Consider the following 13,434-nt stretch of genomic DNA (forward strand, 5'->3'; position numbering starts at 1 on the left):
TCATGGCAGACTTTGGAGAGGAAATTTTGCTAAAATAATCACTGGTGACGAAAGTCGGTCCTTAGTTAAAAACGGGCTTAGGTTGAATCTTCAAGTCTCCCACCAAAGCCATCGAAGACCTCTCTCTAGCCCTGTTTGTTCCATTTAAGGATGAAGCCCTGTGTAGGGATACAGGAGACTCTCCATCTCTGTGTTGGCTGCTTTAATGGTACATCTTTCTGTCCTGTGTCACAGAACGCAAGTCTAGGTTCAAATTGAACTGCAGCTTAAAGTCAAAGAGGCTTTTTTTTTTTTAAATACCCCTTTGGCTGAAAATTCTGCTCTTGGCTGGCTGAATAATTACAATTATCATTCACTGGTTGTCTTGTGTTAATCACGGAGAATATTTGTAGCACACAAACCATCTGTTTTTATACAGTAAGTACATTATGTGCGTTGGAGTCACACAGAAAGGCCGTTGTGAGGGAGGAGCCGAACCCCTCTTTAAATACCCCACCATAATTGGTACATCCTGTGAGGGTCTCACAGTGAGTCACCCAAATTGGAAGTCTGTTAGCGCTGGAGGAAAGCCAGGCTTCTTGGAGCATTTTTTAAAGGACACCTTGGCTGGCCCCAAATGAGAGCTTTTCAGAGCCTCCTTGATGAGTAATAACTGAGTCTCAGACAGTGTTTGGCAAGGAGCTGTTTGTTATGGAGATGTGTCAACAAATCTCCCACTGAGCTAGGGTGGCAGCTGCCTCAGAAAGCCACAGCAGCCATGGCAGCCCCCCACTCCCGGCCCCTCCAGGCCTTGGCCTCTGCTCTGGTAAAACTGTCTGGGGTGTCCTGACTTTCTGTGGCAGTGAGTGAATGAAGTCTTGTCCCAGGACTGACTAACTACAGACTGGGGGGTGGAGGGTGTTGGGCACCCCGGTGTCGGTTTCTCAAATGGAAAATGTGAATGAAATAACCAACTGTTGACCACGGTGGCACAGTCTGCTTAAATAGAAGGCTAGTCTGGAACTTTCTACGGCACATGCCCGTGTACGCCTATACACCGTATATCCGTGCTTGTCTCTTTCCGTACACATGGCTGGCCAGCTAGGTCTTTGTTTTTCCTTCCTAACCACTGGTGTCTGGGCATTGGCCCAAGAAGGAAATAAACACTACATCCTCCATGATATGGGGCTGTCAAGAAAAGCCAGGGCACATCGTTTCTTTTGTGTAGTCCCTCATCTCACTTGCTAATAGACTCTCCTTTTATCAGCGACAGGGGTGGTACAGGGGCCCCTGCTTTTGACAGACATTGTGATTTTGCTACTCAACATCTCTACAATGATCCAGGCCATAATTATAAGCCATTGGACCCAACAGCATCTGCTGTGAGAATGCGCAGGGTTACCATTCTCTCTCTGTGTGTGACATACTGAGCCTAAGTAATTGGACATGTGATTTCGGGACCATGATGATGATGATGAGGAGGAGGAGGAGGAGGAGGAGGACAACGACGACGACTGATGATGATTTACTAATGTAGAAGTTTCCCTACCAGGAAAGCTAGCTTGATTTACAGTTGCTAAGGTGGCATGCTGGGGCTGGGACTGGAGTTCACTGGTGCTCCCAGTTCCTAGATGGCCAGCAGGAGCTGAGGTGTGAGAAGACAGCACCCCATCCCAGGTTCCCCAAGGTTTTGGAACAAGGAATAATTCCCATTCAGTTCTGGACAGTGGCTGTCACTGCACTGTGGGGTTAATGCAGGTATGGTGCTCAGACTCTGTCCAAGCTGATGATGAAGGTTTTCAGTATGTCTCCATCTCCCAAATGCCATTCCTTATAGGGTGACCTTGTGAAGCTGGTGTTTGTGGTGATCACCTCTAAGTCGGGGGTGGGGGGGGTGGGGTTGAGACAGTAGGTTACCGGGCTGCCCAAGGGCAGCAAGATAAAGAGATTTGACCTTTTTTTGCTTCTTCTTGTGTGTGTGTGTGTGTGTGTGTTTGGGGATTTTTCTCCTTTATGAAAAGGACATTAAAGAACATTTTGTCTAACTCTCAGAACTGAAGTGCGTATGGTTTCTGCTTTGATGCTGAATGAGGAAATCAGTGAGCTTTCTCTCCAAAAGGGCAAAGCTTAAAATAATGTAGGAGATCTGTATTCAGCAAGTAGACTTTTCCGCCCTGGTTCTTATTAATCTATCCCACATTCATTGACTTCATCGACTAACCAGGTCTCTCCTTTTCTATATCGAATGCATGTGTGTGCACAGGTGTGTGTGCATGCATGTGGGCGTGAACACTTGCATGGTACAGCAAACAGCACATCTGATTTGCCATCATGGGAGGTCTCTGAAGAGGCTTTAAGTCACTGGTGGCCTTGGCTTTGATAGGCACCTTCTGTGAACAGTGGAGACAGAAATGAAGACTCGTCGGCGCAGGCGCAGGCGCAGGCGCAGGCGCAGGCGCAGGCGCAGGCGCAGGCGCAGGCGCAGGCGCAGGCGCAGGCGCAGGCGCAGGCGCAGGCGCAGGCGCAGGCGCAGGCGCAGGCGCAGGCGCAGGCGCAGGCGCAGGCGCAGGCGCAGGCGCAGGCGCAGGCGCAGGCGCAGGCGCAGGCGCAGGCGCAGGCGCAGGCGCAGGCGCAGGCGCAGGCGCAGGCGCAGGCGCAGGCGCAGGCGCAGGCGCAGGCGCAGGCGCAGGCGCAGGCGCAGGCGCAGGCGCAGGCGCAGGCGCAGGCGCAGGCGCAGGCGCAGGCGCAGGCGCAGGCGCAGGCGCAGGCGCAGGCGCAGGCGCAGGCGCAGGCGCAGGCGCAGGCGCAGGCGCAGGCGCAGGCGCAGGCGCAGGCGCAGGCGCAGGCGCAGGCGCGAACTTGGTTGAGCATAACAGGCTTGTTTCTGGCCTTCTTCCTTCAATCCCTCCATTTCCTTTCACACATCTCTCTTGTTCAAGTCTTGCCTTCTTTGAACCATCTGGCAATTCGTTGGTACTAGGAAGAGGCGAATTCTGGAAAAGCAAATTTGAGCCTTGACCTTTCACCTTTGTTGAGTGTGACTCTTTAGTACTGTTGGTTTCCTCAGTACCCAGGTGTATTCTGGGTGTGAGATACCTTGCCAAGGGTTAGAGGAGACTGTGATGGAGAAACAAAGACCTTACTGTATGTTTCTTCGCCACTTAAAGTGGGTGCACCCAAAGGTAACCCTGTATGAGCCGGATTCGGCTCTGTCAAGTACCGACTTCGGTGGGCTCCCCTAACTAGTGATTCCAACAGAAAAGCCAGGGGCACAGAGCAACAGAGAGAAGCAATTGCAGTGAGCAGAGGCAGGGGAGTGCCTTGCTTTTTATGGGAAGGCCTCTTGAGACGATTTGTTCCACTAGGGCACGGGTCCTGTAGTAGAATCCGGAAACAAATCTGGACCATTAAGTCATGTTCTTTGTGGAGAGAAGTCCATTGGCAGGCTGCCATTTTCATGTGGCGTCAAAGTGGGGAAGACCTGACTTATATCCAGACTTTGGGGGGGTCGGAGCCCTTCCATGCTCTAAGGATTAGTTGTGTACGCTTAAAGTTCCCCATTTTACTCACTGGGAAAGTAGAGGGTAATGATGGGTGCCTACCTGAGAAGGCTCTGAGTAAATTGGTAGCAGGGTAGGAGTTTATTTTATGTGAAGAAATCTCCCTCTGATGGTCAGTCAGGGATGAGAGAGGGCGGGAAGCCGTGGTGTGGCATGGATTTGAATTTCCTTCCCAGCTCATTCTCTTGAAGACAGTAGGAAGTTGCCGTGACTTGGTTTCTGTTGTTCCTTTCCGTGGACTTCCTTTTGATGTTCCTTACTCCACAGCGACCTCTGCTGGGCTTCCCGTTTGATTTTTCAATATTCATTAAGAGGGGAACCCTAAGCAGCTTAATTAGGACAGCGCCTGGTTCTTACCTGGTGGCTGGATCCGAACCACTGCCAAAGTGACCCAAATGCCCAGGAGAAGTGAGCCAGGGAATGTCCTTACTCATGTGACGGGCCCCCTTGGGAGAGAGCGTCCCAGCCTGGTGTCCTAGGCTCAAGGCATCTGCCCCGCCTCTTCCTTTCTTCCTCAGTAAGGGGAGGTTGCTTCTGGCTGTGAACATGACAGACCCAGCTATTCCACTGCAGAGCTGAGCATCCCACTTCCCAGTGACATGGGGTTGTGGATGAGACCCTTTGGAAGCCAGAAAGGAGCTAAGGACTCGATGTACACTTCCCAGTGGCCCTTCTCCATCCGGACTCTATAGCACTGAGACTGAGCTGCTCTGAGGTGACCAGAGTAGGAGGAGTTTCCCTCCCGGGGCTTCAGTGCCATGTGTGTAGAGAGTCTGAAGAGGCAAGGGCTGGCATATGTGTGTAAGGATGTGTATATGTATATATGTGTGTGAGTGTGTGTATTGTGTGTATATGTATGTTGTGTGAGTATGTGTGTATGTGAGTGTGTATGTAAGTGTGTCTGTGTGAAGTGGTGTGAAGGCCCAGTGTGGTGTGTGTGTAGAACTTAATAGTACTAACTGCTTGCCTCAAGGGAACATTTGCCCCCCTGTGGTTTCTACTTTTGCTTATCCGACCTGCCTTTATTTTTCTCACACAGGTCCATGACCTGCATCTGTATGGCTCCTCCGTAGACCGCGCTCTCCGAGACAGCACGTGGGAAGTCCAGACTTATGTCCACTTCCAGGATAACGAAGGCGTTACTGTAGTCATCAAGCCAGAGTACCGGGTGGAAGATGTTCTGGCTTTGGCTTGCAAGGTGATGAATTTTGCTGCAGAAATACTTCTGAGCAGAGAGGGTTTGTTAGTGGTGTATTCCTCTGCATTTGCTTTTGTTGGGGGTTGTTTCTACACAGGGGGACATACTAACATTTTCTAGCGAGTATGTGAACTCTCCACCCTTCAGACGAATGAGTCTGATCCCACACATCCACGAGGTAAGCCACACCAACTCTGAATCTGCGCCTGGAGTCATTCTGACCTCTGTTGCTGTTCACAGTCCGTGGACATGAAGTAACCTGGTGTGTGACCCAGTCCATAACTCAACCCACTCACAGTTGCTTTATGGACACTCAAAGGAGTTCTTCACTCTTCCAACTGGTTTTTTTTTTCTATATTCTTTGTTTACATTCCAAGTGATTTCCCCTTTCCCGGTTCCCCCCTCCCCATATGTCCCATAAGCCTTCTTCTCTCCACTCATTCTCCAATCACCTCCCTCCTTTTTCTCTGTCCTGGTATTCCCCTACAATGCTAGATCAAGCCTTTCCAGGATCAGGACCCTCTCCTTACTTCTTCATGGGAGTCATTTGTTATACTAATTGTGCCTTGGGTATTCATATTTCCAGCCTAAAGAGGAAGTATAACCTAAGTCCATTAAGCACCGGCATGCCTAGTACTTTCAGACCACCAGGTGGCAGAGTAGTGCTGAATGAGTTAAGTACATCAGAATAGAGTCTGTTGACTCTCATGGTAGAAATGGGGAGAGTAAGTATTCTAACTCTTTTGTACTTGGCGTTGAGGCTTTAGTGTATATGTGATTGTCTTTATAAACTTAAGTGCATCCCCCAAGCCCAGTATGTTAGCCTTTTATTCAGAAAAGCCTCAATGTTGATCTTCGTAGGTGATAAAAACAGCGATAAGCTTTCCGGGTGTTAAAAGGTGTCAGAGGCAGGAGGTCAGCTAGACCTTTTGGAGCGCAGGCTTGAGAGAAACGCTTTTCTGTCGAAAGTGCGAGAAAGAAAGAAAAGATGCAAGTGAGGGAAAGAGAAGGAGTCACACACACATATACACACACATATACACATGCATACACACATATACATATACACACACACAAACACATACTCACACACTTACATACATATACATATATACACATGTACACACACATATATACATATACACACATACACTCACACATACATACATATATACACATGTATACACACACTCACACATACACTCACACACATACCTACACATACACACATACATATACACATGCATATATACATATACATATACACACAAACACATACACACATACATATACATATATACACATATACACACACATATACACATGCATACACACATATACATATACACACAAACATACTCACATACACACTTACATCCATATACATATATACACATGTACACACACATATATACATATACACACATACACTCACACATACATACATATATACACATGTATACACACACTCACACATACACTCACACATACCTACACATACCTACACATACACACATACATATGCATACATACATATACACACATATATACACACACATGCATACACATACACACATACATAAATACACATACACACAAACACACACATACATATACACTCACACACACATATGGGGCAGGGGTTTAATATATCTGCACTTAAACATTTTTCCTTTGAAAATAATTCTGAAGTCTGTATAACTTAAAATCTTTCTACTTTCCTAATGACAAGCAACTTACAGTTAGGGACAGGCAGGTGGCAGAGAGCTAGCTGTCTAAAGGGAGGTGGGTTGTATGATAAGATGTATCACTCTGTAGCAATGAACCTTATACTTTGTGTTGATAGCATTTAGAGGAGATCTTAAACAATGAATTTTGACCCTTCCTTTTCTTGTTTGCACATTTAAATTTCAGGTTTTTTTCTAGTTCCAGACAGAGCAAATTATATGCGGTTATTTTGGGGGATTTTTGATAATGCTCTGTCACGGGCCTCCTGAATGCTGATGGTTTTAGGACAGGTAGTTAGACTCTGAGTAACCAATCGTTGTTTTCTTTGCAGATGAGACAGTTGGAACCCACTCACTATGGTCTTCAGCTCCGAAAGGTGGTGGATAAAAGTGTGGAGTGGTGTGTGCCCGCGCTGTATGAATACATGCTAGAGCAGGCAAGTGGACCTGTCGGTGTAGAGGGACTGTCCAGCCTTATATATGCCCAACCTCATGTAGCCTAGGCTGGCCTTGAACTCCGTGTGCCTGAGAATGATCTTGAGATTCTGACCCTCCTGCTTCCATATCCCGTGTGTTTGGAATACAAGTGTGTGCCACCACACCTGGTCCGCGTGATGCTGGGGGATCAGACCCAGGGCCACACATGCTCAGCACTTGACCAGCTCAACTCTTCCCTAGGCCTTCGCACTATGCCTTGGGGACTGTAACTTGGGGGAGGGGGCAAACTGTTCAAGTTAGGCATTTGATTTGTAAACAACCCTCGAGTCAACAGTATTGTAAAGTTCCCCCTTGTAAAAGTGTGTCAATGTAATTCCGCGGGGTTGGGTAGTGCTAACCCCGTTTCTCCTGCTTTCTCCTTTCGTAGGTTTATGATGAAATTGAAGTTTTCCCACTCAGTGTGTATGATGTGCAGCTAACCAAGACTGGGGACATGACCGACTTTGGTGAGTGTCCGCAGCCTTCTCCTGGGGACAGGAGCCTGATTTTCACTTTGCCCTTGGTCCTCCTTGCTCTCTTCATTATCATTTATTTCAGTCTGATAGGCTTGTATGATCAATACTGGGAGAGATGTCAAGGCAATTTCAGGAAATAACATAAAAGTTGGTAAGGCATGTGGCATGCTGGGGACAGTGATGGCAATATGTTAGCTGTACCTGGTGCTACTCTTAGCTGGCTCACCTAGGAACCAGACAAGGTGTCTTTGATCCATGTGCTGACTGGGATTTAAACACATGGCTATGTGCCTCTTGTGCAGTGCCCAAAGAGGCCAGAAGAGGGCGTTGTGAGCTGCCTGACTTGCAGGCTGGGAGCAGAATGCGGGTCATCTGGAGGATAGCAAGTGATCTTAACCACTGAGCCATCCTTCCAGCCCCATGCGATTTCTTTTCTTTGTCTACAGTCTTACCAACCTGGAATGCTGTGCTTTCCCAGACCCTTCTCCCAGGATAGAACTCCCTTTTAAGACCACACATGGGCAGTCTAACTGGAATAAGCCTGCTCTTTTGGCTTCATCTCCCTCTGATCTAATCAGGGTTTAACTCTTATCGCCCTTGGTCTTCACTGAATCTCCGCTCCAAGGTCTGTGTAGACTTTGCTCATGTCTTGCCACGCCCTGCGAACTTTGACGGCCTTTCCCATGAGAAGTCAGTAATTAGAGAAGGCCAATGAATATTTCCACAGAAAGGCTGTTTTGTCACAGCGTGGACATTTGATTCAAAATATCCCAAGTTGATAATATGCTCCAACTGTGGTATGTTAAAATTTTATTCTCTGAACCCCTTTGTTGATCACATGATCAGGTTAGTGGTTGATTTTGACTTACTTGTCTAGCCTGGGATTCCAGGATATCCTTGTAGTGGTCCTCCTGCCTCAGCCTCCCAAATGCTAAGTTTAAGCGAGAATCCCTGTGCTTGCTGTAGGTTGGTGTTGGTCAGTTGCAAGTTGGCTTCGTGTGGAAACCCTCTTAGCCTTTTGTCTGCTTCCACGGCTGCTGCGAATGAGTCTTCTTCCCAGCTGATTGAAGGAATCTAGGCACAGGGTCTTTTGTCTCAGTTGGCTAGGCACTGCTTAAGGCTTACAGATGACACAGGGAAAGAGGACATCTTCCCTGTTCTCTGGGAATTGATAGCATTGGGGAACACGGATGTATAAGCATAGCCCCTACCATGGCCGTGTCCGAGGGAACATGTGGTCTGAGCAGGACATATTACTCAGTCTTGCATCTCAGACCCATATAAAAGGCTGGATCCATTTAGGCGGATTCTCTCTCTCTCTCTCTCTCTCTCTCTCTCTCTCTCTCATTCTCTTGTTCTCTCACTCTCTTGCTCTGTGTGTGTGTGTGTGTGTGTATTTATACATTTCTGACCTGCAATCTTCTAAACCTTCTTCAGCCTCAGTCTCCTGTAGGATGGCTCATATACTAGTGCCTGTGCTGTGCATCTGGTTTTTTACATAGATCCTGGGGATTCGAACTCTAATCCTTACCCTTATGTGGCCCACGCTGTGTCTACCGAGCCAGGGCTCAGCCCCTGCCTTTAACCGTCTTAAAACGCCTCACTCTGCTTCATTCAGTAAGAGTATCTTCCAGTCTTAAAAAATAAAGCATCATTTTAACCGTGGTGAGACAGAAGTCACTTCTCCACACCCTTAATCTGTGGCGGCAAAGGCTCTTCCTGTCCGTCCCCGAGTCACCCTTGCTTTCACTTGGCAGAACTGCAGCTCTGTGACCATACGATGCTGGCCTTCTACTCTCTTCCCCAGCTCTCTGACAAGCCTGCATTATACTCTTTGTCTTTATGAAGTTGGGGACCCTTTGATATTCATCTTTCTGTGCCAGCTTATTTCCCTTAGCATTAATGTCGTCAGGGTTCCTCCCATTACAGGATGTGCCAGAATTTTTTTTTAAGGCCGAGTAATGTTCTGCTGTCTGTGCACACCGCATTCTGAGTGTCCTTAATCTCCCCCTTTGTCGGCCAGGCTATTCCCAGTGGCCGGCTGCTAGGGATGTGCTGCTGTGTTTGTGTGCAGTTACAACTGTTGAGTAATGTTGCACACTCCTGTGTCTAAACTCTCCCCTCCGGTGGGTTCCTCTTTCCCCGACGCTTGCTAAATATGACTACTTTCAAAATAGTTGAAACTTAATTTCTCAGCATGCTTGCATTTACAAGAATGGATGTTCACGGACACGCCCTAACTGGGCCGGGAGACAAGAGAGGTAAACTTACACTTGCACGTTCTTCCCTCCCCCAGGGTTTGCGGTCACAGCTCAGGTGGATGAACAGCAGCACGTCAGCCGTATAGTTATAAGCGATGTTCTCCCCGACAGCCTGGCCTACGGAGGAGGTCTGTGCCGTGCTGCGTCTGCGCACTCTGAGTTTCTAACTGTGGGATGCTCTGCTTCGTCAGCTTGCTTGTGGGCTTTGTCAGATGATGGTTTCTCTGGGAGCTTTTGAGAAAGAACTGACCTGAAAATACACAGACACACAGACACACACAGACACACAGACACACACACACACACAGACACACACACACAGACACACACACAGACACACACAGGCACACGCAGACACACACACAGAGACACACAGACACACACACACAGACACACACACAGACACACAGACACACAGACACACACAGACACACAGACACACAGACACACACACACACAGACACACAGACACACACACACACAGAGACACACAGACACACAGACACACACAGACAGACACACACACACACACAGAGACACACAGACACACACAGACACACACACACAGACACACACACACACACAGAGACACACAGACATACACACACACAGACACACACACACACAGACACACACACACACACACACACACACACACGCGCACGTATATATAAAGAGAGTATTTATACAGATGTGTACAAAGATAATATGGATAGTAACTGTAAAGAGATCATTCATACAGATGTATGAATGTAAAGAAAGTATTCATTACACATATGTGCTAAAATATTATTCATACAGTATGTGTAAAGGGAGTATTCATACAGATATGTGTATAAAGAGATTATTTATACAGATGTGTGTAAAGGGAGTATTCATACAGGTGTGTGTGTAAAGAATATTCATACATGAGTGTGTTTATGTGTGTAAAAAAGAGTATTATACAGGCATGTGTATAAAAAGAGTGTTCATACGTGTGTGTGTGGGTGGGTGGGTGGGTGTGTGTGGGTGTAAAGAGAGTATTGATATAGATGTCCAGACAGAGGGAGGGAAAGAATTGTGAAACAGAAGACACCCAGAGAAAACAGCTAATTATCAGTTCCCCAAGTTGTGTTATGTTCAAAACTGCTTAACACTAGCTTGGAGCGGCAACACCTTACATAATGCTGCATTTCACCACTGGTCGGTGGTGAGCATTTGCAGCCTGCTTTCGGTCTTACAATGCATCTCCATAATCTCTTCCCCCTCTCTTCCTGTTCTTCCCTTTCTTTGCTCTCAGGGCTGAGAAAGGGTAATGAGATCAGAAGCTTAAATGGGGAAGCCGTGTCTGACCTTGACATTAAGCAGATGGAGGCTCTGTTTTCTGAGAAGACTGTCGGACTCACTCTAGTCGCCCGGCCCGTGAACACAAGAACAACCCTGTGTACTTCCTGGTCAGACAGTGACCTGTTCTCCAGGAACCAGAAAAGTCTGCTGCCCTCTCCCAACCAGTCCCAACTGCTGGAGGAATTCCTGGATAACTTTAAAAAAACCTCCACAAATGGTAAGACTGTGTTCTGAGTCGGTTGTGACCTGCTGGGGCCTGTCGTGACCTGCTGGGGCCCGCCATTGGCCCAAATTCTTAGGCTGCAGCTTTGATGGCAAGTCCAGATTGTACAAGCAACTATGGTACAGTGAATTTTTTCTCACTTACTGAGACAAGAACACAGATGCCAACTGGGATAGATTTATCAAGAGCCCATGCATTTCAGCAATTAGAAAATCTTCCCAAAAAAGAAAATAATGATTTGTGCAGGGAGGCACAAAATAGTCTTTAAGAAAAACACAGACTCTTTGAAAGCCATTCACAGTGCAGATTAGTTCAGTATTGTGATTGCCTATAATCGATTGATGTTAGCCAGTATTGGAAGACTTTGTTTTTAGTCAGGGCAGATCTAAGGTGAATCCGTTTTAGAGTGTTCTGTTTGGGTCCTGGATGGTATGGTTTTGTCTTCTGTCTGGAGGACTGGTGTCTAAGAAATAGCAACCTTTGACTGTTCTTCATGGGCTGATTTTGGAACCTTGTGAAGGCCAGTAGTTGAAGACTGCAGGTATAGTTTCTTCCAAGTGAAACAGCTGTCTGAGGAGTCACATGAAGGTGGGGTTTCTGAGCATAAGTTTTTACCACTCTTGGCTGTTGTATTTGAATCAGAGGCTCGAGCTGAGTTCCTGTCACAGCCTTCTCTCGCCATGGAGAGTCTGTTGGGCTGTCTAAGAGCATAGGGTCGATCCCTATGACCCTGAGAACACCTGAGTTATTTACTTCACGCCGTCCTGTATTCCTAATGGATTTGTAATGAAAACATCTGTGTGCCGACCAAAAATGAATGCGAAACACACAAGAGTGATTGGGATGGATTTAATGATAAAGTTGTCTGTAATTAAACATCAGATTCTAAGGTCTGTGATTCAGTAAGGTAGCTGGCGTTTTCTCCTCCTTCCTGAAACTTTATTCTCATTTAAAATATCCTGAGGTTGACTGTTGGCGTAGAAAAAGTGGGTGTCCTGAAACAGAAATTAGGATGCGACTACTAATGATTGGGGATACTGGGACCATCATTCAGCTTACACTGGGCTGCTATTCTAAGTCTGGGTGACCCGTGCCATGTACCCATTGTTGGATTGATTGTCCTTGAGGGATATTCCCTACCTGTTATTCCTCTGCATTTTGTCACAATAAGAAGTACTGCAGCCTGTGATATCTTTCCTATCCGGGGAACGAGGAAAAGATGCAGGTTTATCTTTCTGCTTGCCCACTGCTTTTTTACAGTTCTAGATTCTTGCTATCATCCTGAGGGCATCCCGTGTCTGTGCACACAGGGAACTCAGAGACGTGAGGGTGTGGGAAACTCATGGTCTGCAGCCATGCTGTTAGTGGTGCCCTCCTGCCTGAGGTAGTGCAGGCATCTCCTGGCACCTGCCCTGTGCGGGCCTTCCCCTCCAGCTAAGCTGGAGTGTGCTGAGATTTAACCCTTTCCTCGGGCAGAGCACAGGCTCTTGGGCCCCAGGTCTAGGGTGCACCCCATTGTTGTGTGTGTCCCGTGGTGGTATTGTACATATTTGATCTCAATCCAGAGGTTACTATCTTGCCTTTGGTCATTTAGTTCCTGGTTTAAGGCACACAACTTTTACATTTATAATAAGCTTTTAATGCACTAGAGCTAGGCAGATATCAATAACCCCCAGTTCTAACGTGGCCATGTTCCATCTGGACTGCTCTCCAAGTGGCCAACCCACAAGGCCATGTTTTTATGACCCACCTACCCCATGGTGTCTTCTCTTCTTTCCAGCTTCTTCCTTCTCCTCGTGGTCTCTACCTCAGACTCCAACTCCAGGAACCAAAATGGGGTGGGGCAAAGTTACCTCACTTAGGTCTTCCTGTGGATTCTCTTGTCCCTGGGGGCCAGCATTTAACATTACAATACATAGCAAAAGACCAAACCCCAGTGCACCGTCATGAGCCTGTGTTCCGCGATGGATTGCTTTTCCATACACTTTGCAAACATGGATTTTTTTTCCTTTTTGAAGCCTGGTGCTGCTTGAAGAGAACTGAGTGCTTGGGCACGTTGAAGGGTTAAGTGTAGGAATAATATCTGAGGTGAGTGGGTGAGAAACTGAAGGAACAGACCCACCAAGTTTCTCATTTGGATATAATGTCTTGCTTCCAAGAGGAGCTTGCGCTATGGGTCTGTGACGGTCCTACAGGTTCTGAGTCAG

General features: G+C 47.2%; 1 protein-coding gene across 1 annotated transcript in view; it reads left to right on the plus strand.

Moving 5' to 3' along the window:
- Tiam2 (TIAM Rac1 associated GEF 2) overlaps nucleotides 1–13,434 on the plus strand; it is a 206,307-nt gene that overhangs the window by 135,101 nt on the left and 57,772 nt on the right. Inside the window, exons 11-15 of the mRNA XM_052169691.1 lie at nucleotides 4,579–4,737; nucleotides 6,797–6,901; nucleotides 7,330–7,408; nucleotides 9,714–9,806; nucleotides 10,958–11,221. Coding sequence (XP_052025651.1) covers nucleotides 4,579–4,737; nucleotides 6,797–6,901; nucleotides 7,330–7,408; nucleotides 9,714–9,806; nucleotides 10,958–11,221 — 700 coding nt within the window. The remainder of the gene's footprint in view (nucleotides 1–4,578; nucleotides 4,738–6,796; nucleotides 6,902–7,329; nucleotides 7,409–9,713; nucleotides 9,807–10,957; nucleotides 11,222–13,434) is intronic.

This window comes from Apodemus sylvaticus, chromosome 23 (assembly GCF_947179515.1).
Source record: "Apodemus sylvaticus chromosome 23, mApoSyl1.1, whole genome shotgun sequence".
NCBI classification, from domain to species: Eukaryota; Metazoa; Chordata; class Mammalia; order Rodentia; family Muridae; genus Apodemus; species Apodemus sylvaticus.